Source organism: Solanum verrucosum, unplaced genomic scaffold (genome assembly GCF_900185275.1).
Source record: "Solanum verrucosum unplaced genomic scaffold, falcon-dt-bn FXZP01000228.1, whole genome shotgun sequence".
Classification (NCBI taxonomy): Eukaryota; Viridiplantae; Streptophyta; class Magnoliopsida; order Solanales; family Solanaceae; genus Solanum; species Solanum verrucosum.
This window is the reverse complement of record NW_026020210.1, coordinates 220228-248085: the sequence shown is the minus strand read 5'-3', so window position 1 is coordinate 248085 and position 27858 is coordinate 220228. Positions and strand designations below refer to the sequence as shown.

The window sequence follows — 27858 nt, the reverse complement described above, 5'->3', positions numbered from 1 at the left end:
TATCTATGGAGCCTCTACTATTACAGAAGGATATCGGGACAAGACTCACAACATCTCAAAACTACTAACTGTAAGATAAAGGTGAATTCCTTCGGAATATAAAAAGGCTCACTAAAGTTGACTGGAACTACAAGTGGTATCAACGAAGCTTCTGTTGATGACCCTAAATACCTGTATCTGCATCATAAAAGATACAGGCCAAATGGCGTCAGTACATGGAATGTACGAGCATGTAAGGGGAATTCTAAAGCATAAACATAAGCTTGAACTGATGGAAAAGAAACATACTTACCTATTCTCAACTCAACTCAACTCAAAGAAACATAGTTCAACTAAGAGAAATAGTGCTCAACTCGATAATAAGATACTCAACTCTGTGAAACATAGTTTAACTCAACTCAGAGAAATTAGGCTCAACTCAATAATAAGACAGGCAACTCTGTGAAACATAGCTCAACTCAACTCAGAGAAATAGGGCTCAACTCAATAATAAGATACTCAACTCTACTCAACTCAGAGAAATAGGGCTCAACTCAATAATACTCAACTCAACTCTGTGAAATATAGTTCAACTCAACTCAGAGAAATAGGGCTCAACTCAACAATAAGATACTCAACTCTGGATACTCAAGGATAAAGCAACAATATAAGATGTAATATATGGAAAGCTGTAAAACAATAGATATCAACTCAATTGTATGTAAAAATACAATAATAACTCATTTGTATGTAAAAATACAATAATAACTCATTTGTATGTAAAATACAATAATAACTCTTATTTGTATGTAAAAATACAATAACAACTCTTATTTAAGAGATTCTATAACCGACAACCATCACTATGTGCTATGTGATGATACAACGAACCTTTTCATCAAAAAGAGGATTTCAGTCAGTGATGGAGTTGTTGGATGTAAGACAGAAATTTGGGAACTCAAGTAACTCAACGAAGAGCATTTCCCTCAATAGAGGGAACTCAATGCCCTCAACATTGTCACTGCAAAATTGAGTCAGGCATTTCAGATGTTCAAGCTTCAACTCATATAAATTAGGGAACTTGATTACTTCATGTGAGATGTTCAATAAATGTGTCACTAAATGACATCTAAGGAGGCTGATATATTTCACGTTCTGAAGTTTATTCAACTGCAGGTCAGTCAACACATTATTAGAGCCCTTTCTAGTTGAATATACGACTTTGCTCTCCTTCAACAGGTGGTAGATCCAATCAGCCAATGGGGTGGTCTCTGTGACCTCTAAAGCAATATTCTTTCCGTTATCACCCATGTCAACATCACCCATTTTAAGAGTGTACCGTGTCAACTTGGAGCAAAGGCCAAAGTTACTATAAATCACATCTCTGGAACATTCACTTAATGTCAATGCAGTCAATCTTGATAAGGATTCCAGCTCCCTTAAGGTGGAGTAACTACAATGTTTTACTCCCACTATATGTAGCTCCTCCAATTGAACTAGTCTTGATAAGACCTCTGATGAAATCCTTCTAAGTGATTTTTACTTATTCCACAACTCTAACATAATTAGATTGGTCAATTTTCCTATCTCCACCGACAACTCCTCTAACTCACACTCTCTTATGTTGAGAATTTCTAAAGTGACAAGTTTCCCAGTAATGGGTTTGTCATCCAACATTATATGACTCAGACATAACATCCTCAGACTTGACAACCTCTTAATGAAGGTTGGAAAAGGCAGAATGGATGGTGGAAAACACAGAAAGGAGCACTTATATCCACTCAGGCTTAAGACATTAAGTTCACCCATTCCATAAAAAAAATCATCATGTAATTTGAATCGATCTTTAGAATAGACTTTCAAGATTAGAAGCTTCAGTTTTGGGTAAACTATTAGGCTAGGAAGCTCAACAAATTTATTTGTAACAATTGACATGTGACTGTATTGCTGCTTGTAAAAATTCTTTTCTTGGGAACTTTTCTAAGTTCACATCATGACTTACCATAAAGCAAATTATGGTTATGGAAGAGAAATCTATTTCCCCTAAACAAATTGATTGATCTTTCCAAGGGAGTGGATGACAGTTCAACTGAATCTGATGACATTGTGTTGGCTGCCAACAAGAAAAGAAAAGAAACAGTTGGGCAAAAGAGTATGAAACCCAAGGGGACCAAACCAAGAGCAGAGGCAAAATAAAAAGGGTCCCTATGGGAAGAGGAACGTAGTGGAGTCTGATGAACCAAGTCCAAAATGGGTAGAGGGACCAGGTTCACCTATCAAGAGAATGAGAGTTGACAAGACATTGTCAAGACCTAAAAGGATCAACATTCTGAAAACTCAAAAGGTACTGAATGGAAGGTTGTTTGACCCTGAGATCCTAAAAAAATAAGAATGAGGAATTTGTTTAGTTGTGTGGCACTAAAAGAATGGGAACAATTGTTCGATTGGCTTGTTCCATCTTTGCATAAAGTTGAGGTGTGTGAATTCTATTACAATATGGAATTTCGGGAAGATAGTATCACAAAGACCAAAGTTTGTGATGTGTACATTCATTTGACTAAAGAAAGCCTGGCTGTCATTCTGGAGGTTCCCAGGGAAAGGATCAAGTTGATTGAAAAGTGTTGCGGAAGCTGAATATATAGATAGTGATGAAATCACAACTGCTATATCTAAAGATAGCTAACAAATAGTAAATGAGACAACAATAAAAAGAACACCACAAAGTTGCTATCTTGACTTTTGTACCAATGAAGAATTATCTTCCTAACTACGAAATCTTCACATTAATTCATCTTGAATCTTGTCAAATTTAACAAATCTCCACCTTGGCAAGATTCTTCATTTTCAACTTTTTCTCATCTACAATTTTTGATTGTATCTTCAACCTCAATCTTCAATGTTCAGCAATGTTGATCAAGTTCAAACAATGTTGAAACTTGACCGCAGTCACCACTTTTGTCAGCATATCGGCAGGATTATCCGTAGTATGGATTTTCTTCACAATGACTCCACCTTTTTCGATGATGTCTCGTAAGAAATTATATCAGTCGTCAATATGCTTCGTCCTTGCATGATAAACTTGGTTCTTCGCGAATTGAATAACACTTTGACTATCACAAAATATTGTGATTCCTTCTTGTCTAATACCAAGCTTTTTAAGCAATCCTTGAAGCCAAATTGCCTTCTTCACAGCCTCTGTAATTGCCATGTACTCTGCCTCAGTAGTAGACAAGGTAATTGTCGACTGTAAAGTAGACTTCCAACTAACTAGTGCATTTGCAATAGTGAAAACATAACCAGTAGTTGATTTTCGTTTGTCCTGCATAATCTGAGTCACAATATTCAACAAGATATTGACTATCTTTCTACTCAAAAATCAAACCAACATCTACAGTATTATGAATATACCATAGAGTCCATTTTATAGCCTGCCAATGATCCTTTCCAGGATTATGCATGTACCTGCTTACAACTCCAACGGCGTGTGAAATATATGGCCTTGTGCAAACCATTGCATACATCAAGCTACCAACAACATTCACATATGGTACTCTTGACATAGATTCTCGTGCAACTTCATTCTTTGGTGAAAGAGTATCACTAAGCTTAAATGGGGAGCAAGTGGAGTGCTAACTGATTTCATTTACTCATTCATACCAAATCAGTTTAGTACCCTATTCAAGTACTTTCTGAGATAAATTGAGTTTATTTGAATGTCTATCTCTTTTTATCTCCATGCCAAGAATCTTCTTTGCCTCACCCAAATCCTTCATCTCAAACTTCTTTCTTAGTTGAATCTTTAGATTCTCAATTTCCTCTTGACTTTTAGAAGCTATCAACATATCATCAACATATAGGAGAAGATATATAAAGGAATCGTCTTCAAGCTTGCGCAAATACACACAATGATCATATTTGCTTCTTATGTACCTTTGCTGCAACATAAACTTGTCAAATTATTTGTACCAGTGTCTAGAAGATTGTTTCAATCCATACAACGATTTGTCAAGTTTGCACACCATATTTTGTTTTCCATCAACTTTGAATCCTTCTGGCTGAGTCATGTAGATTTCCTCTTCCAAGTCTCCATGTAAAAATGCAGTTTTTACATCCAACTGAACTAATTTCAAATTCAACTGTGCTACCAAAGCCAACAAAACTCTAATGGAGGAATGTTTCACAACTGGAGAAAATACCTCATTATAATCAATTCCCTCCTTTTCAGCGTATCCTTTGGCCACCAATCTTGCTTTGTAGCCAACATCTTTTTAGTTAGGAAATCCTTCTTTCTTTGCAAATACCCATTTGCACCTAATTACTTTCTTGCCCTCCGGGAGATTGGTCAATTTCCATGTATGATTTTGGTGAAGGGACTGCATTTCTTCATTCATGGCAATCCTCCACTTATCTTCTTCTGAACTTTGGACAACATCTTTATAAGTGGTAAGAATGTCATCAGCTGTAGTTGAGTTTGCACAAGCCACCATATCTATGAGTCGAGCAGATTTTCTTATTGTATTTTTTGGCTTGCTGGATGCTATTGATTCAAGTTGTGGTTGAGGTTCTTGAGATCGAACTTCCCCTTCGACTGGCTCTTCTTCTAGAGGAAAATCTTCTGTTGTTTCCTCGTTTGATCCCAATGTTGGGAAAATTATTTTTCCCTCAAACTCCACCTGCTTTGAAGCACCATCGGTTTGTTTGACATTTTCAACTGTTACCTTATTTGTCAAGGCAGATTCATCAAAGGTAACATCTCTCCTGAAAATATTTTTTCTTGTATATCGACATCATAAACGATATCCTTTAACTCTAGAAGTAATCCCCATAAATAAAGCTTTCTTTGCTCTTGGGTCCAATTTTGACTATCTTACATGATAATATGCAATTGAGTCAAATATATACAAAGAACCATAATCTTCAGTAGGTTTTCCATACCATTTTTCTAATGGTGTCTTCCCACCTATAGCAGCAGATGGTAGACGATTAATGAGGTGGCATGCATATGTTATTGCCTCAGCCCAAAATTCTTTGCCCAAGCCAGCATTCGACAACATACACCAAATCTTCTCTAGCAAGGTTCAGTTCATACGTTCTGCCACTCCATTCTGTTGTGGTGTATTTCTGACGGTGAAATGTCTGATGATGCCATTTTCTTCACAATTTTTTTTTGAAAAAGATCATTTTTGTATTCTCCACCATTGTCTGTGCGAATACACTTTATCTTTCTTCCAGTTTGAGTCTCTATCATCGCCTTCCATTTGAGAAAAATTCCCAACACTTTATTTTTAGTTTCATCGTATACACTCACAGTCTTTGGAAAAAGTCATCAACAAAAGTTACAAAATAGTGTTTCCCACCTAATGAAGCTGTTTTTGAAGCACCCCAAATATCTGAATGAACATAATCCAAAATACCTTTAGATTATGTTTGCTTTCGCTTGACACAATGCTCACAAAACTCCAAGTTGCAAGTTTTTACTTCTTTTAGCAATCCTTGATCTGATAAAGTTTTCAAGGATTTTCCTCTAGCATGTCCCAAGCGCATATGCCACAGCCTGGTCATTTCTGCCTCCTTTTCGTCATTGGATGTTGTTGCTACTATCCCAATAATTGTACTACCTTGATAGTGGTACATGTTATTATTTCTTCGAATTGCCTTCATTACCACCAGTGCACCAGAGCATATTCTCATTACCCCATTATCTGCAATGACTTTGAATCCCTTTGATTTTAGGGCTCCAACAGAAATGAGATTTTTCTTCAAATCCGGTACATATCAAACATTTGTTAATGTTCTGATCAATCCATCATGATTCCTTAATCGAATTGAACCAACACCATATGCGATAAGAGGATTATTGTTTGCGGTGTGAATAACTCCACATTCTCCTTCTTGTAAATCAATAAACCAGTCCCGATTAGGACACATATGATAGCTACAAGTTGAGTCCATCAACCATACATCAGATGATTTGGATGGATCTGTTGTAACTAGTGAGTAATCTGAGTTATCACAATTAACCACATTTGAATCCATGACAGCCTTCCCATTATTTGGTTTGGCCTTGCTTTTCAACTATGGGCAGTCTTTCTTCTAGTGCCATTTTTATCGGCAAAAGGCATATTCATCTTTGCTGAGTTTTGATCTTGACTTGGATCTCCCGTTCTTCGTTCTCATATGATTTTGAAAACGACCTCTCACAATCAGAGCTTCTGCTTCTCCACCTTTTTGTTTTTCTCTCTTTCTTTATTCATAACTATGTAAGGCAGAACAAACTTCTTTGAGAGTTACTTCATCACTCCCATGCAGTAGAGTAGTTTCAAGGTGCTCGAATTCATCGGGAAGTGAACTTAACAACATTAAGGCCATATTTCCATCCGTAAAAGTCACGTCCATATTCCGCAAATCTATCGCCAACTTATTAAAGTTGGTGATATGATCATTCATTGTGCTACTAGGAATATAAGTGAAGCGTAACAGTCTTCTTTTCATGTAAAGTTTATTTTGATTGTTTTTCTTCAAGAATTTCTCCTCCAATGAATTCCATAATTTATTTACAGATGTTTCCTTTGTGTATGGATACTTTTGTTCTCTTGCAAGGTAAGATCGAATGGTACCGCAAGATAATCTTCCAATCTTCTTCTCCTACACTAGCTGATTTCTTTTCTTCTATGGCAATATCTATCCCTTGCTGAAAAAGTACATCAAAGACCTCGCCTTGCCACATTCCGAAATGTCCTGACCGTAAAAAATTTCAACTGCAAATTTCACATTTGACACAATTCTTGTCATAAGCGAGGATGCCAATGATGATGTATTATTGACATTCGAAGTGGACTCATCAGCTTTCTTGTCTCCCATTTTACTATAAATACTATTTACTGGCTAACAATGCAAGGACCAAAGTAAATCTTTTTTTGATGTGGAAGATCAGACTGTGCTGCAATCACAGAGCATACTCAGATAATTCCTTAGATCTGATACCAATTGTTGCGGAAGCCGAATATATAGAGAGTGATGAAATCACAATTGCTATATCTAAAGGTAGCTAATAGATAGTAAATGAGACAACAATATAAAGAACACCAAAAATTTACGAGGTTCAGCAAAATTTTATATTATTTTGCCTACTCCCCGGACACAACCAACCAATATTTATTTCACTATTTCACTCCAAAAGAGTACAAGTGAAATACTACAAGAGAGCAAGAAGAACAAATGCCTTTGAAGATGAGAAGGCAAGTGAGAGGTGTGTTACAAATGAATTAGGAGCTACCTATTTATAGGAGTGAATTCTTCCTATTGATGTCATCCATGACATCACAATGTGTCAAAATGTCAAGATTTACCTTGTGAAACCATTTTATGGTTTACCTAAATTTCACCTACAAAGTTGTTATCTTGACTTTTGTACCAATGAAGAATTATATTCCTAACTACCAAATCTTCACATTAATTCATCTTAAATCTTGTCAAATTTAACAAAAAGGTCTTACCTTCTCAATTATTTGTTAATGGAGCAGGAAAAATGGATGGACTGAAATGTGATGGAATTTCAAAGAAGTACCTCAAGGGTGCGTATCAACTATACTTTGAGTTTGTGAACAAGGTTGTACTATCCCGGACACACTACTAAAAAAACAGTAAATACCGACCTCAAATGGAGGTCGGAATTTTTCCCGGAAAAAATGAAAACCGACCTCTTGATGTCGGTATTAAATAAATAAATAAATAAATAACAATATTTTATTTTTTCTCAATTAAATAATACCGACTTCCGTATGTCGATAAAATTAAATAGTATGAAAAATAAAATAATATAAAATATCGACCTCATGAGGTCAGTATTTAATACCGACAACAAGAGGTCGGTTTTTATTTCTGGGAAAAATTCCAACCTCAGGCCTCCTGAGGTCGGAATTTTTTCTCAATTATGTGTAAAATTATAATATCGACTTCCGAATGTCGGTAAAATTAAATAGTATGTAATTAAAATACCGACCTCATGAGGTCAGTATTTTTATTTCATCTATTAAAGCAACATCCGGAGGTCGGTATTTTATTACTTTTAAAAGCGACATCCGGAGGTCGGTTTGTAAGAAAATAAAAGTGATTAACCGACCTCTTGATGTCGGTATTATTGTTTTGATTTGATTTGATTTATAATACCGACATCAAGAGGTCGGTTTTTATTTCTAGGAAAAATTCCGACCTCCTGAGGTCGGAATTTTTTTCAATTATGTGTAAAATTATAATACCGACTTCCGAATGTCAGTAAATTAAATAGTATGTAATTAAAATACCGACCTCATGAGGTCGGTATTTTTATTTCATCTATTAAAGCGACATCCGGAGGTCGGTATTTTATTACTTTTAAAAGTGACATCCGGAGGTCGGTTTGTAAGATGCAAAATAAAAGCGGGAAAACCAAATTCCGACCTCAGGAGGTCGGAATTTTTCCCATAAAATGAATTACAATAAAAACCGACCTCTTGATATCGGTATTATAAAAGCAAAAAAATTATAATACTGACTTCCTGAAGTCAATAAAATTAAATAGTATGTAATAAATTAATATTTTCTAATGTGATACCGACCTCATGACGTTGGTATTTTTTATTAAATCTAATTACTTTTAATAAAAGCGACATCCGGAGGTCGGTTTGTTTAAAATATTCCTATTAATAATCATAATATTGCTATTGTGCATAATACTAAAATTTCATTTCACACCTACAATTAATTGTTCAAAAAGTGTAACAATTTTGTATACTTTTATAAATAAAAAGTTAGAATTCGTGGAATAAATAAAAAAATATCTATAATCCATATTTAGAGTATGAAAGTACGTTGATATGAATTAGGAGATAATTATATATACTTGTATTTCTAGAGTAATGTACAAATTCTATCAGTCTGTCGTCTAATCATGAACTTAATATCTTATGTCATGATGTAGAGGTGAAGAGCTAACATATAATCCATTCGAGTATGAAGTGCGAGATCGTATTATTATATATGTTCGATCTAATTGAATGGATGTTAAGTGTAGTGATCACCTCCTAATTATGATGACATGTAAACGATACTTTATCGGAGTATGAAATACGTTGATTAACTATATACTCCTCGAGTAGTTTAACAAATCAAGTCTTATATACTAGTGGTTTAGATATGAAATACATTATCAATTAAAGAAATACAAATGATCAATTCAAGGAGATTTATATATTAAATTTGATATTGATAAACTTTTGCTGATCAATAAAATTAAATTTATATAATTAGGAGTTATATAATTTTAATTTATAAAATTAACTTGATTGATAAATTAAATTTATTAAATTAAACTTCTATTGATGTGTAGTTAATTTATATATATATATATATATATATATATATATATATATATATATATATATATATATATAAAGTTTTGTTGATCAATAAAATTAAATTTATATAATTAGGAGTTATATAATTTAAATTTATAAAATTTACTTGACTGATAAATTAAATTTATTAAATTAAACTTCTGTTGATGTGTAGTTAAATATTATATATATATATATATATATATATATATATATATATATATATATATATATATATTATTGATAAAGTTTTGTTGATCAATAAAATTAAATTTATATAATTAGGAGTTAAATAATTTAAATTTATAAAATTAACTTGATCGATAAATTAAATTTATTAAATTAAACTTCTGTTGATGTGTAGTTAAATATTATATATATATATAATTATATACTCCTCGAGTAGTTTAACAAATCAATGATCAAAATACATTATCAATTAAATAAATACCGATGATCAATTCAAGGAGATTTATATATTAAATTTGATATTGATCAATTTTTGTTGAAGAATAAAATTAAATTTATATAATTAGGAGTTATATAATTTAAATTTATAAAATTAACTTGATCGATAAATTAAATTTATTAAATTAAACTTCTGCTAATGTGTAGTTAAATTATATATATATATATATAATTTTAATTAATAAAATCAACCTCAAGAGGTGAGTTTATATTAAAATAAATTAATAAATACTGACCTCTTTAGGTCGGTATATTTAAATTAATATTTTATTTAAATAATATCGACTTCACAATGTCGGTATTTATTAAATATTTTTAAATATAGATAATTATTTTAAAAAATACCGACATCCCGTGGTCGATAAATTAAACAATTCTCTTAAAAAAAGAACGATAATATCAAGTCTTACTTCTAAAGTCTAAGTCTCAAAACCTAAGTCAACTTTCACTCCCCACCCCCGACCCACCCCCATCGGCGCCCATCCCCACCCATCCCTGACCGGCGCCACGCCACCATCGCAGACCTGTCACGACCCGATTTCTCAAGTCATGATGACACCTACTATAACCCACCAGTAGGTAAGCCAACCCGTAACCCGAAACAACAAGTAATGGGTCTGAGGGTAGAAACTAAACAAGAGTAGGCAAATAATAATATAAACAGGCGGAAGCAAACCAAAAACATATATACAAATAAGGATCCCTCCCAGAACCTGGAAGTCACTAGTACAGAGCTACTAACAAAATGAGTACAAGTACCAAAAGTGGACAACAGAGACTGGACTGTCTCGAAAGGTAAAAGACAAGTCTATATATATAGATGGAGACTGAAATAGTACAAAACGTCGTGTGCTCACTCTCGTCTCCGGATCAGTCTGCTCCAAGCTCGATCAACGCTGGCTACTAGTGCCCGGACCTGCATCACGAAATAGATGCAAAGCGTAGCATGAGTACCAAAACAACAGGTACCCAGTAGGCATCATAGGCCGACTGAACTTGAAAAGTAAAGGCAATATGAAAAGAAGGAATAACACAAACCGAAGTCAAGAACGGAAATCTAAGTAACAATGGAATGCACACGAGTGTATAAAGAACTAACTAAAGTAATCTATAAGCTAACTACACCTAACTGGGCCCCCATAAGCCCAGAAGGTACACTCGTGCGCAAATTAAATAAAAACCCGAACGGACCCCCATAAGCCCGACGAGTACACAGAATAACTATAACTAAAAAGAATTGCATATACGAACCCAAGAATGAAGAACATCGAACCAGAACCTCAACCCCAATTAGTAGAATTTGACAGTACGGAGGCCGGACCTCGAACCGGATACTCACAAGAAATACCCAAGTAACCAATCACAAGTAACAAGTATAAGAGGCCGGAACTCTAACCGGATGCTCTATATAAGTAACTGGGCAATAGAGGCCGGACCTTAAACCGGATGCTCTATATAAATATCTGGGCAATAGAGGCCGGACCTTAAACCGGATGCTCTATAAAGGTGCTAATGTAGCTGCTGAAAGAGTCCCAATCGATCCATATTCATAAATGTCCGTGAAACGCCGTCCACACATAGCCAATCAATGTAAGTCCTTGGAACCAAATCGAAAACCAAATTCAAATCGCGAAGTAGAATTAGTGTCGCCGACGTATCTCGTGAAGCCGTAACATCGGGGAAAATAAGGATAACTAAAGTCGGAGCAAGCGTATCGCCTAGCTAAGGCCCAATCTATCAGACTAAAGTCTGTTACACCAGTCTACAGGGATCTAAGTCGGCCGAGCGACGTCGGGGCAAAACTAAGGCCTATTGGATCCGAATAATGTATTTCTAAGGCAAGCCCTAGTCAAACCTAAACTAAGGCCCAACATGCTTCAAATAAACAATAATTAAGCATGCAAACACTCCACATAGCGAGGAGGGTCCTTTAATAACACAAGGCATGCTCACAGTTACCCGATAATTCCCGAAATAGGCCGAAAACATGATTTCTTAACACCTATGTAGGATTCAATAACTACCCAACCCAAATCCCAACTAATCAACATGCATTCACATTCTCGAGCTCAATCTAAGAGAGGGAAAGCCGTAGCCTACATGTAAGCCGATCACACGCGCTCCAAAATCACTTCTCCGGAGCTTTCCCTTTCTGAACGTCCTCGAAACGATTCCCCGCTATCAAAAATAGTATCACAACGTTAATACGGTCGTTTAGACACCAAAATCACAACAAATGGAGACAGGTCAATTTTGGAGTCAAAACGGGAATCGTGGGACCCGCGCAGGAATTCCAAAATTAACCCCAAAAGTGGGTCCTAACCAGTTTCCTCAGCTCATGTCCCAAAATGGGACACAATACGGGGCTCGGGAACAACACAATATCAACAAGCAACTAAAACCCAATTTTTCTCAAAAATTAGAAATGGGACAGCAGCTAATTCAGCGTATTTACCAAAAACGGGCGATCTACAGTAAAATCTAACAACACCACAATGTTCTCCTCGAAAAACCACTCAAGAAAGCCTCAAAAATCACCAAAATTGGATTTAAAATGGCTAAGAAAACAAGTCTCAAAAATTTCCAAAATCAAGCTTACAAAAGAGGTCTGGCAGCAGGTATTTTTCAAAATTACCTCAAACGGGGACTCCAAATCACTATCCGAGCTCACCAACACGTTGCCTTCGAAAAATCTCACAACTTAGCCTTTTGAATCACCCAAATCGGTTGAGAGATGAGGGTTTGAAATTTGAGAAAGTTAGCTGATTTTTCTGCATCTTATTGCAGATTTTCTGCAACTTTTCCCAAAAACTAAAAACTCCGACGGGGTGCTCCGATTTAGTTCGGAACCCCGTTCACGTAAACGAGATATGCAACCATACCAAATTTGATATTCCAGACTCAACGGCGCAGTCGAAATTTCCATCAGAGGTCATTTCGATAAAAAGTGGGTCCCACTTCCAAAAGCCATTTTAAGTCAAAACCCACAAAAGGGCTCGGAAAGATATCGAAAACCTCCAGACACAAAAGACGGGTCAATCTAGACCAAACTCGACATTCTGGAGCTAACCACGTTGACGGAATTCTCATCCGAGCGCGTTTACTCAGAATGTTGACCAAAGTCAAACTTAGGCTTAAACTTAAAGTTAAAACGCCTAATCGCACCGACTCACACTGAAAATCTCGGGAGTCATGTCGACCATGCTACTAGCCTAAAATGACCCTTCCGGAGCTGATGAAATTGTCAGAATTGGATTCCGATGTCATCTTCTTGAACTTTTGATCGAAAATGATCGTTCAAGGTTCATAAGCTCCAAAACACAAAAACTCACACCAAGACCAAACGAACGACCAGGTGACCGAACTGTCAGTCCCAGCAAGTCATAAATGACTTGGGGTCGCTAAAGGAACGCTCTAAACAACACACAGAAGGCAAGACACAGAAATGACCAAGAGGGTCATTACAAGACCGTTGCCACGCCACCTTCGCAGTAGCAGAGGAAGGTCGCGCCAGCTGCAGAGGAAGTCACGCCCAGCAGCAGGAGGTCGCGCGCCTCCATCCCGACCGGCGCCGCCTCCATCCCAGCCGGCGCCTCCATCCCCGACCTTCTTACTCAAGGTGAATTTTTAGAACCTCCATAACAGATTACTTTTGTTCCTATTTAGTTGAAGTATCTCAAAATTAGAGTACTAATATACTTAGTTTTATTGATTGTTAGTTAGTAAGTGAATGATTTAGGGTTTTTGATTGTTAGTTTGAATTAGGGATTATTTAATTGTTAGTTTGTGTTTGTTTATTGTGAATTGAAAATTTTAATGTTAGGGTTAGTTTGAATTAGGGTATCTTAGGATTTGTTTGAAATTCGGTATTTCTTGAGTTAATTAGTTTGATTTTGGAATTGTAAGATTAGATTGAATTAGGGTATTTAAGGAGTTGTTTGAAGTTTGGTATTATTTGAGTTAGTTTGAATTATTATTGAGATTTTAGGACTAATAGTTTGAATTTGGGATTAGGAATAGCTAGCTAATTTGAATTTAGGATTTTAACACTAGTTAGATTTTGGGATTTTAGGGCTAGTTTGAATTTGTTATTTTAAGATTAGTTTGAATTTTGAATTTAGGACTAGTTTGAATTATTATTGAGATTTTAGGATTACTAATAGTTTGAATTTGGGATTTTAGCACTATAGTTTGATTTTTGAATTCTAGGAGTACTTTCAATTTGTGATTTTAAGACTAGTTTGAATTTGGAATTTAGGATTAATAGTTTGAATTATATTTGATATTTTAGGACTAATTAATAGTTTGAAGTTGGGACACTAGCTAGCTAGTTTGAATTTAGAATTTTAGGGATTTGAATTACAACTTCATTAGAACTTATAATTAATTATAACTTTAATTTACTATAAATTGAACTTAATTAGGAATATGAACTTGAAATTAGAACTTGAACTTGGAACTAATTAGCTTGAATATATAACTAATTAAGTTTAGAAATTAGATATGAAATTGAATTGAAACTTGAACTGATTAAAACTTGAATATATACATAAAACTAATATTCTTGGATATGAAGTTTATATTTAACTAATTTAAGAACTTTTCGTGCTAGGCAATTGAGGAAACTCAACATCTAAAAAAAGTTGATACAAGACTATATTGCTTCTTTCATCAAAGTTGGAGATAAGGTTGGTGCTTCTAAATTTCTTAAGTTAAAGTACAATTGTTTTCAATAATGTGGTTTTGTCCATCTAGTATTAATACTTAGCTTTAATTTTGTGATAATTTTTTTGTGTCCTTCGAGTGTTTGTTAAGCATAAGTACCAACACTAGTTGATCCTATTGATGACAAAATTGATTTTCTTGCAAGATCGATTTGTGTTCATCTAGTGTTGCTATTAAGCTTTAATTTAGGAATAATGTGTTTGTTAAGCATAAGTATCAACACTAGTTGATCCTATTGATGACAAAATTGATTTTCTTGCAAGATCGATTTGTGTCCATCTAGTGTTGACACTTAGCTTTAAATTTAGAAATATATATTTGTTAGGCATAAGTATCAACACTAGTTGATCCTATTGATGACAAAATTGATTTTCTTGCAAGATCGATTTGTGTCCATCTAGTGTTGATATTAAGCTTTAATTTAGTAATAATGTGTTTGTTAAGCATAAGTACCAACACTGGTTCATCCTATTGATGACAAAATTGATTTTCTTGCAAGATCGATTTGTGTCCATCTAGTGTTAACACTTAGCTTTAAATTTAGAAATAATATATTTGTTAAGCATAAGTATCAACACTAGTTGATCCTATTGATGACAAAATTGATTTTCTTGCAAGATCAATTTGTGTCCATCTAGTGTTGACACTTAGCTTTAAATTTAGAAATAATATATTTGTTATGCATAAGTACCAACACTATTTGATCCTATAGATGACAAAATTGATTTTCTTGCAAGATCGATTTGTGTCCATCTAGTGTTGACACTTAGCTTTAAAAAGTTGTTAAGTTGTTAAAGTTATAAAGTTGTTTAAATAAGTTAAATTAAATAATGTGGTTTTGTTGATGGATTTAGTTGTTGGAATTAAGTCAAAATTAATGTAGTTAAAGTTAAAAAGTTGTTAAGTTGTTTAAATAAATAAAAATAAATAATGTGATTTAGTTGGTGGATTTAGTTGTTGTATTAAGTCAAAACTAAACTAGTTAAAGTTGTTATGTTGTTTAAATAAGTTAAAATAAATAATGTGATTTAGTTGGTGGATTTAGTTGTTGTATTAGGTCAAAACTAAACTAGTTAAAGTTGTTATGTTGTTTAAATAAGTTAAAATAAATAATGTGATTTAGTTGGTGGATTTAGTTGTTGTATTAGGTCAAAATTAAACTAGTTAAAGTTGTTATGTTGTTTAAATAAGTTAAAATAAATAATGTGAATTAGTTGGTGGATTTAGTTGTTGGAATTAAGTCAAAACTAAACTAGGTAAGTTAAAAAGTTGTTAAGTTGTTTAAATAAGTTAAAATAAATAATGTGGTTTAGTTGGTGAATTTAGTTGTTGGAATTAAGTCAAAACTAATGTAGTTAAAGTTAAAAAGTTAAGTTTGTTTAAATAAGTTAAAATAAATATTGTGGTTTAGTTGGTGGATTTAGTTGTTCGAATTAAGTCAAAACTAAACTAGTTAAAGTTGTTAAGTTGTTTAAATAAGTTAAAATAAATATGTCAAAACTAGTTAGACTTAGAAAGTGGTTAAGTTGTTTAAATAAATTCAAATGTTATTTAGTTGATGGAATTAAAATTATCATTATTGTTTGTGTAGATGAATCCTGATCGTAGTTGGATGTATAATAGAAACAATCCTGGTCGAGTGGGTATGATTCCATAATTCACAGAAGGTGTCACTAGATTTATAAATCATGCAAAGACACTTGATGATTTTTTAACTTCAAGATTGATTAGGTGTCCATGTGTTAATTGTGAAAATGTGAGATATCATACAACAGAGGCTGTTGCTATGCATCTTATGATGAATGGATTCAAACCAGGGTATACAGTTTGGACTATCTATGGTGAGGTTGAAAGTGACACTATGTTTAATAACTTTGTTGTCGGTGAAAGTAGTAGATCTACCGAGCATAATTATTTCCAAGGTTCTAGAATGTCAGATATGATTAATGATGCCTTTGGGATGCATTCTGATTTTGAACAAGGAGAAAATGTAGAAGAAGCTCCTAATGAAAAAGCAAACATCTTTTATGAACAATTGCGTGATTGTAGTAGTCCTTTGTTCAACGGGAGTCAACACTCTAAATTGTCTGTTGTAGTTAGATTATTAAGTATCAAATCTGACAATAATATTTCTCAAGGAGCAATGGACTCTATGATAGATCTTATGAAGGAATTAGTTGATCGCAATATAGAGATTCCTGATTCTTATTATAAAGAAAATGCGTTGGTGTCTAAGTTAGGACTCTCCTCGATAAGAATTGATTGTTGTGAAAAAGGTTGCATGTTATACTATAAAGAGGATGTCAATCTAGAGTCTTGTAAGTTTTGTAGTCACCCTCGCTATAAGACTGGTTCTACCAGAAAGAAACTTGCTATTAAGGCGATGCATTATTTACCTCTTATACCAAGATTGAAGAGGTTGTATGCATCAAATAGCTCTGCTCCTCATATGAGATGGCACCGTGAAAATAGAAGGCCACCTAGTGTCATGTGTCATCCATCTGACGGAGAGGCTTGGAAACATTTTGATAGAACTTATCCAGATTTTGCCGCTGAACCAAGGAATGTTAGGCTGGGTTTGTGTGTGGATGGTTTCACCCCTTTTTCAGTTGGGGCTGCACCATATTCTTGTTGGCCTGTGTTTATTACACCGTATAATCTTCCACCTGAGATGTGTATGACAAGTCCATATATATTTCTAAATTGTGTCATTCCTGGTCCGAGTAATCCAAAAAGCAAGATTGATGTGTACTTACAACCTTTGATTGATGAGTTGAAATTGTTGTGGTCTGAGGGGGTAGAAACATGAGACATTTCTCGTAAACAAAATTTCAACATGTGTGCTACTTTAATGTGGACTATTAATGATTTTCCTGCCTATGGAATGCTATCTGGATGGATGATAGTTGGAAAGTTAACATGTCCCTACTGTATGGAAGATAGTAAATCATTCACATTAAAACATGGCCGAAAAAATTCATGGTTTGATTGTCATCGTCGGATCTTGCCACCTGATCATGAGTTTAGGAGAAAGAAATATGCATTTAAAAAGAATAAAACTGAACGAGATGGTCCACCCCCAATATTAACGGGTGATGATACTTGGGAAAGGGTTCAAAATTGTAACTGAGGAACCACCGTACAAATTTGATGGGTATGGTGTTGTATATAATTGGACTAAACAGAGTATATTCTGAGAGTTACCTTATTGGAAAGATAATTTGCTTAGACATAATCTTGATGTCATGCATATTGAAAAGAATTATTTTGATAATCTGTTCAACACTGTAATAGATGTAACTAGCAAGACAAAAGATAATGTTAAGGTTAGACTTGACTTACCAGAACATTGTAGAGGACTGGAGTTGCATTTACAGGAGTCTGCCAACAACAAGTTACTTAAGCCAAAGGCTAGTTATTCATTCACAATGGAACAAAAGAGAAAATTTTGTGAGTGGGTGGAAAACTTGATAATGCCAGATGGATATGCCTTAAATTTGGGAAAGAGGGTTGACATTGAGCGTGGAATATTACATGGGATGAAAAGTCACGACTGTCATGTTTTCATGGAACAATTACTTCTGATTGCTTTTTGTGGATTGCCTGAAAACATATGGAAATCGATGGCAGAGATCAGTTTGTTCTTCAAAGACTTGTGTTCCAGCACATTGAGAGTAGAGAATCTTGCTTGGATGGCCAAAAATATAGTTGTTATTAGTAATAAGTTGGAGAAGATTCTTCCACCTGGGTTCTTTGATGTGATGGAACATCTTCCTATTCACCTTGTTCATGAAGCTCTATTGGGAGGTCCAATTCAATATAGGTGGATGTATCCTTTTGAGCGGTAAGTAACTATAACACATTTATTCTTATTTCATAAATCATTTATATATCTTTTGAAATTATATATCTCATATAAAATTTTACAGGAGCATTGGCAATTCTAAAAGGGGTATTAAGAATAAACATAGGGTGGAGGGTTGTATGGTTCAAATATATCTAGCTAAAGAAAGATCCCACTTTTGTTCTTACTACTTTGATGATTATGTGTCGTGTTTGAGAAACAGACCTAATTGACATGATGTTACTGGGAACGATCCTGCAGTACAATCATTATCAATCTTCAACCAATCGGGTAAGGGTTCAAAAAAGCATACATTGCACAAACTTACCAAAAAGGACAAAAAATCTGCAGAGCTTCATGTCTTGTTGAACTGTCCAGAAGTCCAACCCTTCTTAGAGTAAGAATATTAAATATGTAAACAACATATATTCAACTCCGATTTTATTAAGGAAACTAACTGTATTTCAATGTGATTCTACAGTTATTTTGTGAGCCAATATGGTCATGATCAAGTGTTTCCATCATTTATAACGTGGTATACTAATTGGGTAAGTGTTGTAATACATACACCTATTAAGAGATTGATGTACTCTTCTTTCTACTAACATTGCTTTTAATTTACTAACCATATATAGGTCTACAATTCAGAAAATGCCGCCACATTTGATCAATTTTCAAGGATATTTCTTGGGGACCGATTACAGTTCACACAATGTCCCAATATAACGTAAAGGGTTTTAAATTTGTCATAGAGAAATACTCAAAGAATAAGAAAACTAATAATAGTGGTGTTTGGGTTAAAGGTGATGATGGAAATCAAAATGAGAATGTTGATTATTTTGGTGTCCTACAGGAGATTCTAGAGTTGGAGTATTCGGGTTGGCCAATCAAAAGAATAGTACTTTTCCAATGCAAGTGGTTTGATCCAACTTCAGGAGGTACGAGGAAGCTTAAGCAACATAATATCATTGAAGTCAAGCACACTAGGAAGTATGAGGCTTATGATCCTTTTATTATTGCACATAATGCTAACAAGTGTACTATGCTCCTTATTCGTTGCGTAGGGATAAGTCTGATTAGTGGGTTGTAATCAAAACAAAACCAATGGGGTGAGTGGAAGTTGAGAATGAATTGGATGTTGCATATCAAAATGAAATATCAAGTGTTCATCAAGTAGTGGATGCTGAGTTAGAAATGAATTTGGAGCATCCTGATCACATTTCAGAAGAAGTTAATAGAGAAGAGTTAGATATGACAACAAATATGGAGGAGGATGAGGAGGAAACTTTCGAAGAGGATGAATGGATAGATGAGGAGGAAACTTCCGAAGATGATGCATGTGAATGGATAGATGATGAAGAAACTTCTGAAGAGGATGAATAACAATTTGTATGTTTAGTTGGTGGATTTTTAGCTATTCATATTTGAGTATACTTTATATTTTAGTAGTTTTAACTTCTGAAGAGGATGAACCTTTGATTCATGCCGAGGCTAAAGAAAACTGCTGCTACACATTTTAGCTACTTCTAAAATAGTAAATTTGATGTATTGAACTTGACATTGTTTTGGGACGAAGAAAGTATATTTTTGACATTTTCCTAGAAAAACTTGTGCATTGACTTAAGAATGACAACATTTTGTAAACTTGGAATTGATTGATGATTTGATATGAAGGCAGCAGTCCTTACTTGATTTTCCCCCTTTCCTCTCTTTTTTTGATAATAAAATTCATAAATAATTTATTTCAACATGAAAATTCAAAGTGAAAGGGATTTGCCTGTTAAGTAGCTTTCATTGAAATTTCCACAGCAAGACTGATTGCAATAACTTGATAATTCAAATAACTGCATTAATACTTCTAGGTGCAAGAAAAAAGATACTTGGAGGGACACACCGTGCAAAAACTTGGTTTTATTTCTCCCTTTAACAGGCCTTACACGGCGAGAATCCAGATTAATAGGGACCCTAATGTGGATATTAAAAATCGAATGAGAAACCAAGTTATTTTTAGAAAAAATCACGTCTCATTCTAAATATCTGGTCCCTCAACAATTCAATATCTTATAATTATACCAAAGCAAACACGCTATTTAAAAATGCTTGACTAAATCAGTTATCGGTCCAATAAGAAATACATCCACATAAATAAATTTCTAAATCAAGATAACTAAGAAGCAGTATGCTTTGTTTGATTTTTTTTTCTTTTTTTCCTGTTGCAAGCTTTGGAATTTTTCACCAAATTAAATGAATTTGTGTGATGTACCTTTCCTTGAAATTTCTATAACAAGACTTGTGCATTTGACTTGTGAAAAACAAACATTGATTTCCCTATCAAATCTACTATTGGTCAAGGTGAAATTTGGAATTTATAGCAAATATTTTTTATTTGAAAAAATGTCTTTGAATCTGAATGATTTTAAAAAAAATCTTTTTTCTTCCCTACGTCCATATATATTTACACACATTTACTGCATAATTACAAGTCTCTGAAGCTAAATATGGACTATGCAATTGTGCTCTTACTTGTTTTTCTCTGTCATGAAGTATTTACTGTTTCTGCATCCAAATTACCTCATCTCTCTCACAAACATCAAACCAGTTCACTTCTAAAATTCAAGAACACACTTACTGTAGATACCTCTGCCTCTTATCTCTGTCAAGAGCCTTATCCAAAAACGAGTTCATGGAACATGAGCAGAGATTGTTGCTCATGGGATGGTGTCATATGCGATGAGATGACTGGCCATGTAATTGAACTGGACCTCAGCTGCAGTAATCTTGCTGGGACCATCGATTCCAATAGCAGCCTCTTCCAACTCTCTCATCTCCAAAGGCTTGATCTTTCTCTGAATAACTTCTCCAATTCTCACATCTCCCCTGAATTTGGAAAGTTTTCGAGCTTGACACATCTTGATCTTTCTGACTCCAATTTCTCTGGTCAAATTCCTTCTGAAATCTCTCATCTTTCCAAGTTGCAGTCTCTTCGTCTCTATGGTCGTCTACGACTCATAGCTCACGATTTTAAATTGTTCCTTCAGAACTTGACCCAATTAATAGAGCTAGATCTTACTTCCATAAACATCTCTTCCACCATTCCTTTGAATTTTTCTTCTCATTTAACAACTCTTAGGCTGGGAGATACAGCATTGTATGGGATAATACCTGAGACTATATTTCACCTGCCAAACTTGGAAACACTTCACTTATGGGAAAATTATCAGCTCAGTGGTTATTTTCCAAAGACTAAATGGAACAGCAGCACATCTCTCCAGAAGTTACAACTCAGTTTTGTGAATTTCCCTCATAATTTGCCCGAGTCTATTGGCTATCTAACTTCACTGCGTTATTTGTATCTTCAAAATTGCAACCTTAGAGGGCCTATTCCTGAATCTCTTTCGAAGCTCACTCGCATAGAGGATTTGTACCTTCAATATAACTCCCTGAATGGAACAATACCATCAGGGATTTTCTCCCTTCCATCACTAAGTCGTTTAGTCTTGAGCAATAACCACTTTTCTGGTCAGTTTGAGGATTTCAATTCCAATTCACTAAACTTGATTGATTTAAGCAATAATCAGTTGCAAGGCCATCTTCCCAACTCAATTCAAAACCTTGTGAACCTAACAGATCTTGATATTTCTTTCAATAATTTTCATGTGGATGTCAGCCTCTTTTCAGACCTCAAACAGCTTTCGTATCTTAGTCTTTCATACAATACTATTGATGAAAAGGAAGTTAACTCTACTTTGCCTGAGTCACTTGAGTACTTACTATTGGCCGCATGTGAAGTGAAAGAATTGGAGTTTCTAAGATCTGCAAAACAGCTTTCCAACTTGGATCTTTCAAATAATAAGCTTCAAGGAAGAATTCCTGATTGGGCATGGTCTAACTGGATGTCGTTGATAACTCTTAATATATCCCACAATATGCTGACGAGTGTGGATACAATTCCTCTTCAGATTGTATATACTATTGATTTACGGTCCAATTTGCTTCAAGGTTCACTAGCTATTCCACCAAATTCCACAACATTCTTCTTCATATCCTATAATTATCTCAGTGAAGAAATTCCTTCAGATATTTGCAATTTAACATCACTTGTAATGCTAGATTTGGCAAGAAACAATTTACGTGGAGAAATTCCGCCATGTTTGGGAAAAATCACTGCCCTCCAAGTTTTGGATATGCGCCACAACAATCTTTCTGGGAACATTCCAACGACTTTCAGCAATGGAAGTTCACTGAGCAGCCTTAACTTGCATGGAAATAAACTAGAAGGGAAAATTCCTCAATCTTTGGCCAATTGCAAAAACTTGCAGCTTCTTGATTTAGGCAATAATAACCTCAGCGGCACATTTCCTGTGTGGTTGGGAGCTCTTCCAGATCTGCTAGTTTTAAGCTTGAGATCAAACAAATTGCATGGACCCATCAGAACATCAAGGATTGAGAACATGTTTCCTGAGCTCCGAATCATAGATCTCTCTTATAATGCCTTCTCGGGAAACTTACCTTCGAGTTTGTTTCAACATCTGAAAGCCATGAGGACAATTGATCCATCAATGGGAGCACCAAGATATCATGGAGATACTTATAACGAAGATTCTATTACAGTTGCAACCAAGGGATTTTATCGTGAAATTGTGAGAATCTTGTATTTGTACACAGTTATCGATCTTTCAAGCAATAAATTTAGGGGGCAAATTCCAAGTATCATGGGGGATCTCATTGCAGTTCACATAATGAATTTATCTCATAATGGATTGCAAGGTCATATACCGTCATCATTCGGAGATTTATCTTCATTTGAATCACTGGACCTATCAGGAAACCAGCTTTCGGGAGAGATACCACAACAACTGGCTTCTCTTACGTATCTTTCATTCTTAAATCTCTCCCACAATCATCTCCAAGGATGCATCCCTCAAGGACCACAATTTCACACTTATGAGAGCAACTCATATGAAGGCAATGATGGATTACGTGGATTTCCCATTTCAAAAAGTTGTGGCGATGCTCGGGTATTAGATACAAATGATACCTTATCTGGACTAGATGATGAAGAAAGCAATTCTGACGTTCAGAGTGATTTTTGGAAAGGTGCTCTTATGGGCTATGGAAGTGGACTATGTATTGGATTATCCATAATATATTTCATGATTTCAACTGGAAAACCGATATGGCTTGCAAGAATCATCATAGAGATGGAGCACAAAATAATTATGGGAAGGAGAAAGAAGCAGCGAAGGCAAAGGAATTACAGAAGAAGAAACATTAATCACTTCTAGATAAGTTATAAGAAGGATAAATAATCACAGTTTTCAATGATGGTTAATCAGTTTTTGGACCTTTTTTTAGGATTTCAAGAAAAAATATTACAGCTATTTCTTTAAAAAAAAGATGTATTAAGTGGTAGACGTACTATCTTTAAGTAATCCTGATTTGCCTTAGATATGCTTTTTGTTGGAAAGGAAGAATTCCTGTTTGCAGTGTATTGAATGAAGTGTGCAGCATCATTTATCCTCAAAAGTTACTTCTGTTGATAGAAAAATGGTGTCGTCAAAAGAAATTACATCAACAAAAGTATAAAGAGGCATATTTGGCCATTTTTTAACACATGTTTATGCATTCAAGTGCTAAAGTTATCAAAGATGCCTCTGCTGTGATAATATCACATGTTTATGCATTAATAACCTTCTTCTTCTTACATAGCTTTTCACTTTTTAAACTCTTGATTCCTCTATCTCTACCAACCAAGCCCGTATAGTTGCGTATACATTTAAGGAAGCTATATGTGAATAAATCCTTGAGATAAATTTCCTCTTTCGTAATCTTGCTGAAAACGTTACACAGGCATCCATTCATGCTTGTGTAACTTTTTTAACCTTAGATGGTACCGGTGGTATTAGTGACACTATCCTAATCGATGTTTACCTTAGGTGCTTTGGATCCACATATCATCTTCCATGGACATATTTTCTCTTCATCTGTTGAGATAACCAACCAGATTTAACTTAAAAACATCTTTTCTTGGAACCATTTTGAGGCAACCATTGTTGTTCTCATCAACTTTAATACCTGTGCCGATCGATGCCTCCTGAATTTTTTTGCCCCCTCTCACTGGAGAGATAAACTCACATGGTCATAGTATTTTAGCAGCCGATGAACACACCCTTGTAGGTTATAATCGAACTAAGCTTTACTGCTGGAGAGAAGTGTATTATTTTATTAGTACTAGTTTTTGGAAACGTGCGTTGCACGTTTGCCCCATATAATTATTATAAAGTACTTTGTATTTTATGAATTGAGTTATTATATAGGAAATGGTGAAATTAACAATATTAATTTATCAATTATATTTTTTGAAAGATGAACTCCTTGTTGTACCCTAGCTCTGCCCATGTGTGGTTTGTGACTTGGAGACGTTTTGAAATCAATTGGTTGCATGTTTCTCATCTTCGGAAGCCGGTATTAACAAATGCCTATTTTCAGTCTGTTTTTTGATGTCTTGTTTGCCTATTAACTCATATTTAACTTAGACATGTTATAGGAATTCAAGTACTGTATGTATCCCAATTACTTTTGGCTCTAAAACCTTTAATTAGCCAACATATATATTAAGTAGAAAAATTATCTTACCCATTCATAACGATTGATAAATCTTACTGTTCCCAGATGTTTTGATGATCCTCACAAATGCATGGACCCGGTCCTCTGCAGAGTGTGCTTGTCCAGGTCTATGTGCTATAAAGCTGGAAAGCTGTCGCGTCATAGGTTGGTGAGGTCGTCAGTGTACCGCACCAATCAGAATGGACGAGGTTGTTTGTCCAACGGTTAATACTTCTTTATGGTTGATATATTCAACATGACAAACAACATATCATTCATTCATTCAAAGAGAGAAAATTCAAGCTTCAAAAACAACAATGGACCTCATAGACTGACGATTTGCTTCCTGAACCTGTTGTTATTTTGATTGCTTGTATTTGTGCTTACATTGTAGGATTCGTTTCACTTGTGTTAGAAACGTTTCAAAACTTGTGTGAATCACTGTAAGAACATAGTTGAGGGCAACTTTGTGTCTTACGTTAAAAGTCTATATTAGTCAGTAAGGGTTAGTATAGTGGGCAATGCAGGCATTGCTTTGGCTCATTAAGTAATAGGTTGTATTACTTAGAATAGAGATTAGGAGGTTAATCTCTTGTGTGGTGTAAACTGTGTTTTACTTTTTCTTGAGAAGATTAGTAAAAACAGTTTGAAAATCTCGTGAGACAGGTCGTGGTTTTACTCCCTTGAGTAAGGAGGTTTCCACGTAAAGTTGTGTGTGCTATCTTTACTTTCAGTCTTTTCTTTTGTTTATCCTAACTGTGCTAAGGACCTGGTCCTATTGTAGCTAGTGTACACATACATTCCAACAACGATCCCCTCTAATCTTGTTATGTTATCTACAAGACATGTTTTGATTAACCATGACACTTTGTATTACAAGTAAAACTCCACGCCTTCGGGATGTAAGAGTAATTAGTTTCTCCTCAAAGATTTGTTCTAAAAGTCTAATGCAATTGCTCTTGTTTCCTTAATATCTTCATGTGTTCCATTTTAGTTTTAGTTAGTATTATGAATACTTACACTTTCTATGATGCTGATTAAGAATCTTCCATCAACCACTGAGAAAGTTTGGCTGGCATTTTGAGTACACAATATGTGTGGCGCCTTAATTCCATGGAAGTAGCATAGATTCCCAAGTGTCTGCTGCCTCATTCGTGTTTGGAAATATTGCTCTATGGTTGCAATATTGTAAAAACTATCTATCTATTCCTATGTGACCTGTCCTTGACTTATGACAAGCATAGTTTGGGCTGTGTACTATATACGTTGCTTTCCGAGCAATGACTACTTTGTTGGATTGTGCAGAAGGTCAAATCTCCACACTTTTATGTAAAAATGGTTTAAAGGTTGCTAATCCTATAAGAACTTGAAATTATTTTGTATTGATTCTGTTGGAACAAAGTGAAATCCCAATATCTATGAAACCAATATGGTCACAATTAAGAAGAAGCGTATAAAGGCATATGAAGTGAAAGGCAGGTTATAGAGAATAGTAATGGGCCTTAGAGGCCTACAATATCCACAAAATGAGTATCATAGAAGTACGAATGTTAATGACGATTTTAATCACAGAAATTTACTTGTCTTCATAGAGCAACAATAGTAATAAGGTTATCTGTTGTCATGAAGGTCTGTTAAATAGTCACTACGACCATGAGCCATGACATGCTTGTTTGTTTGATTGCACTCTGAGCTACTGTATGGGAATAAAACATCTATGATATCTTCTATAAAGTTTTTTACCATATTGCTTTGCTTTCTAGTTGCATTTCTCTGCAATGTTCAATCTGTCAGGTACTACGCCCATGTTAGCTTCTTAGCTACTGTTGTGAACCAAGCTGGCTCCGTAAGGGCCTATGGGATAAAAATGGTGAATAGGACTGATTCACTTATAACTATTGGGCTGAGTAAAATATTTAGAGAGTTTTATTTGGGATCCCAACCCAATTACCATTTGTTAAAAAAGACTAGGAGTTGGAATGAACGGTTATGCAAATTATGTCAAGCTTTAGCTTTCAGTTATCTTTCATCTCCTTTCTTTGTTCTAGTATCTCATCCTCTTCTAGTTACCTTCTTCTATGTTAATCTATCCATAATTTGTGTGTTATTACTTTGTTGTGCGTATTCTACATTGTAACTTATATTCAGTGAATTATATATATCAGTGTTTGTGTTGGAAATCGAGTTTGTTTCAGCTACTGTGCGTACCTTCAAAGAAAGATCTGATTCTATAGAGTATGTCGCAAGGAATTTGAACCGAGGGAGCATGTTTCGGTCACTTGGACTACGAGCATTTTATTTGTCATTAAATTTCCTCTCTTCCTTTGGATATTTGGTCCCATACCAATGTTTGTAAGTTGCTGTGTAATGTCGATTGTTCTCTACTTCTTGGATGCCACTACAAGTTTTACCAGGGATCTCCACTGTGAATCTATAAGAGAGAAAAGAAAGGAAACTGATGTAGATGCGTAAATCATCCACTTTAGAAGTTGTTATGACATAACGAGTTCACTGAGGGCTAAGTTGATCGGACTCTCCAAAAATGTTGCCCATCTGTGTCAGATCCTTCAAAAATACACGCACCCGTTGATATTTTTAAAGAGTCCGAGCAACATAGACTGAGGGTGTATTCAGAGTGTAGCCTGTAATACTTGAGTGTTTTATTTGGAAGATAGCTTGTTTCTTTGTGACTTAAGTTTCACCCTTTTGTTTCTGTATAAAATTTATCTTCAAGTGGTTTCCACTTCATTATTAATTTTGCTTTCCTCTATTTGAAGAAGGAATATTGTCCACAAGTATCTACACTATTGTAGCTTGGTTGACACAAAAGCACTTGTCATAGAACAATTGAATATTTCAGTC

At 34.8% G+C, this 27858-nt stretch overlaps 2 protein-coding genes and 2 pseudogenes across 2 annotated transcripts; 3 read left to right on the top strand and 1 right to left on the bottom strand.

Annotated features, from left to right (window-relative positions):
• Window positions 1-849: 849 nt before the first annotated feature.
• LOC125830321 (uncharacterized) lies at window positions 850-2944 on the bottom strand (annotated as a pseudogene).
• A 17944-nt stretch (window positions 2945-20888) lies between these two features.
• LOC125830320 (receptor-like protein Cf-9) lies at window positions 20889-22240 on the top strand. The gene is made up of 2 exons (XM_049509518.1): window positions 20889-22084; window positions 22180-22240. Exons 1-2 carry the CDS (start codon window positions 20889-20891, stop codon window positions 22238-22240), a joined length of 1257 nt encoding a protein of 418 aa, XP_049365475.1.
• On the top strand, window positions 22122-23675 carry LOC125830305 (receptor-like protein Cf-9 homolog). The gene has a single exon (XM_049509507.1). The coding sequence runs from the start codon at window positions 22284-22286 to the stop codon at window positions 23673-23675; it is 1392 nt and encodes a 463-aa protein (XP_049365464.1). The 5' UTR covers window positions 22122-22283.
• A 2944-nt stretch (window positions 23676-26619) lies between these two features.
• LOC125830319 (uncharacterized) lies at window positions 26620-27569 on the top strand (annotated as a pseudogene).
• The last annotated feature ends 289 nt before the right edge of the window (window positions 27570-27858 follow it).

Coding starts and splice junctions, on each gene's coding strand:
- LOC125830320 (XM_049509518.1), top strand. CDS start 20,889: ATGGACTATGCAATTGTGCTCTTACTTGTTTTTCTCTGTCATGAAGTA. Junction 22,085..22,179: donor TCAGACCTCAAACAGCTTTC/GTATCTTAGTCT, acceptor CCGCATGTGAAG/TGAAAGAATTGGAGTTTCTA.
- LOC125830305 (XM_049509507.1), top strand. CDS start 22,284: ATGTCGTTGATAACTCTTAATATATCCCACAATATGCTGACGAGTGTG.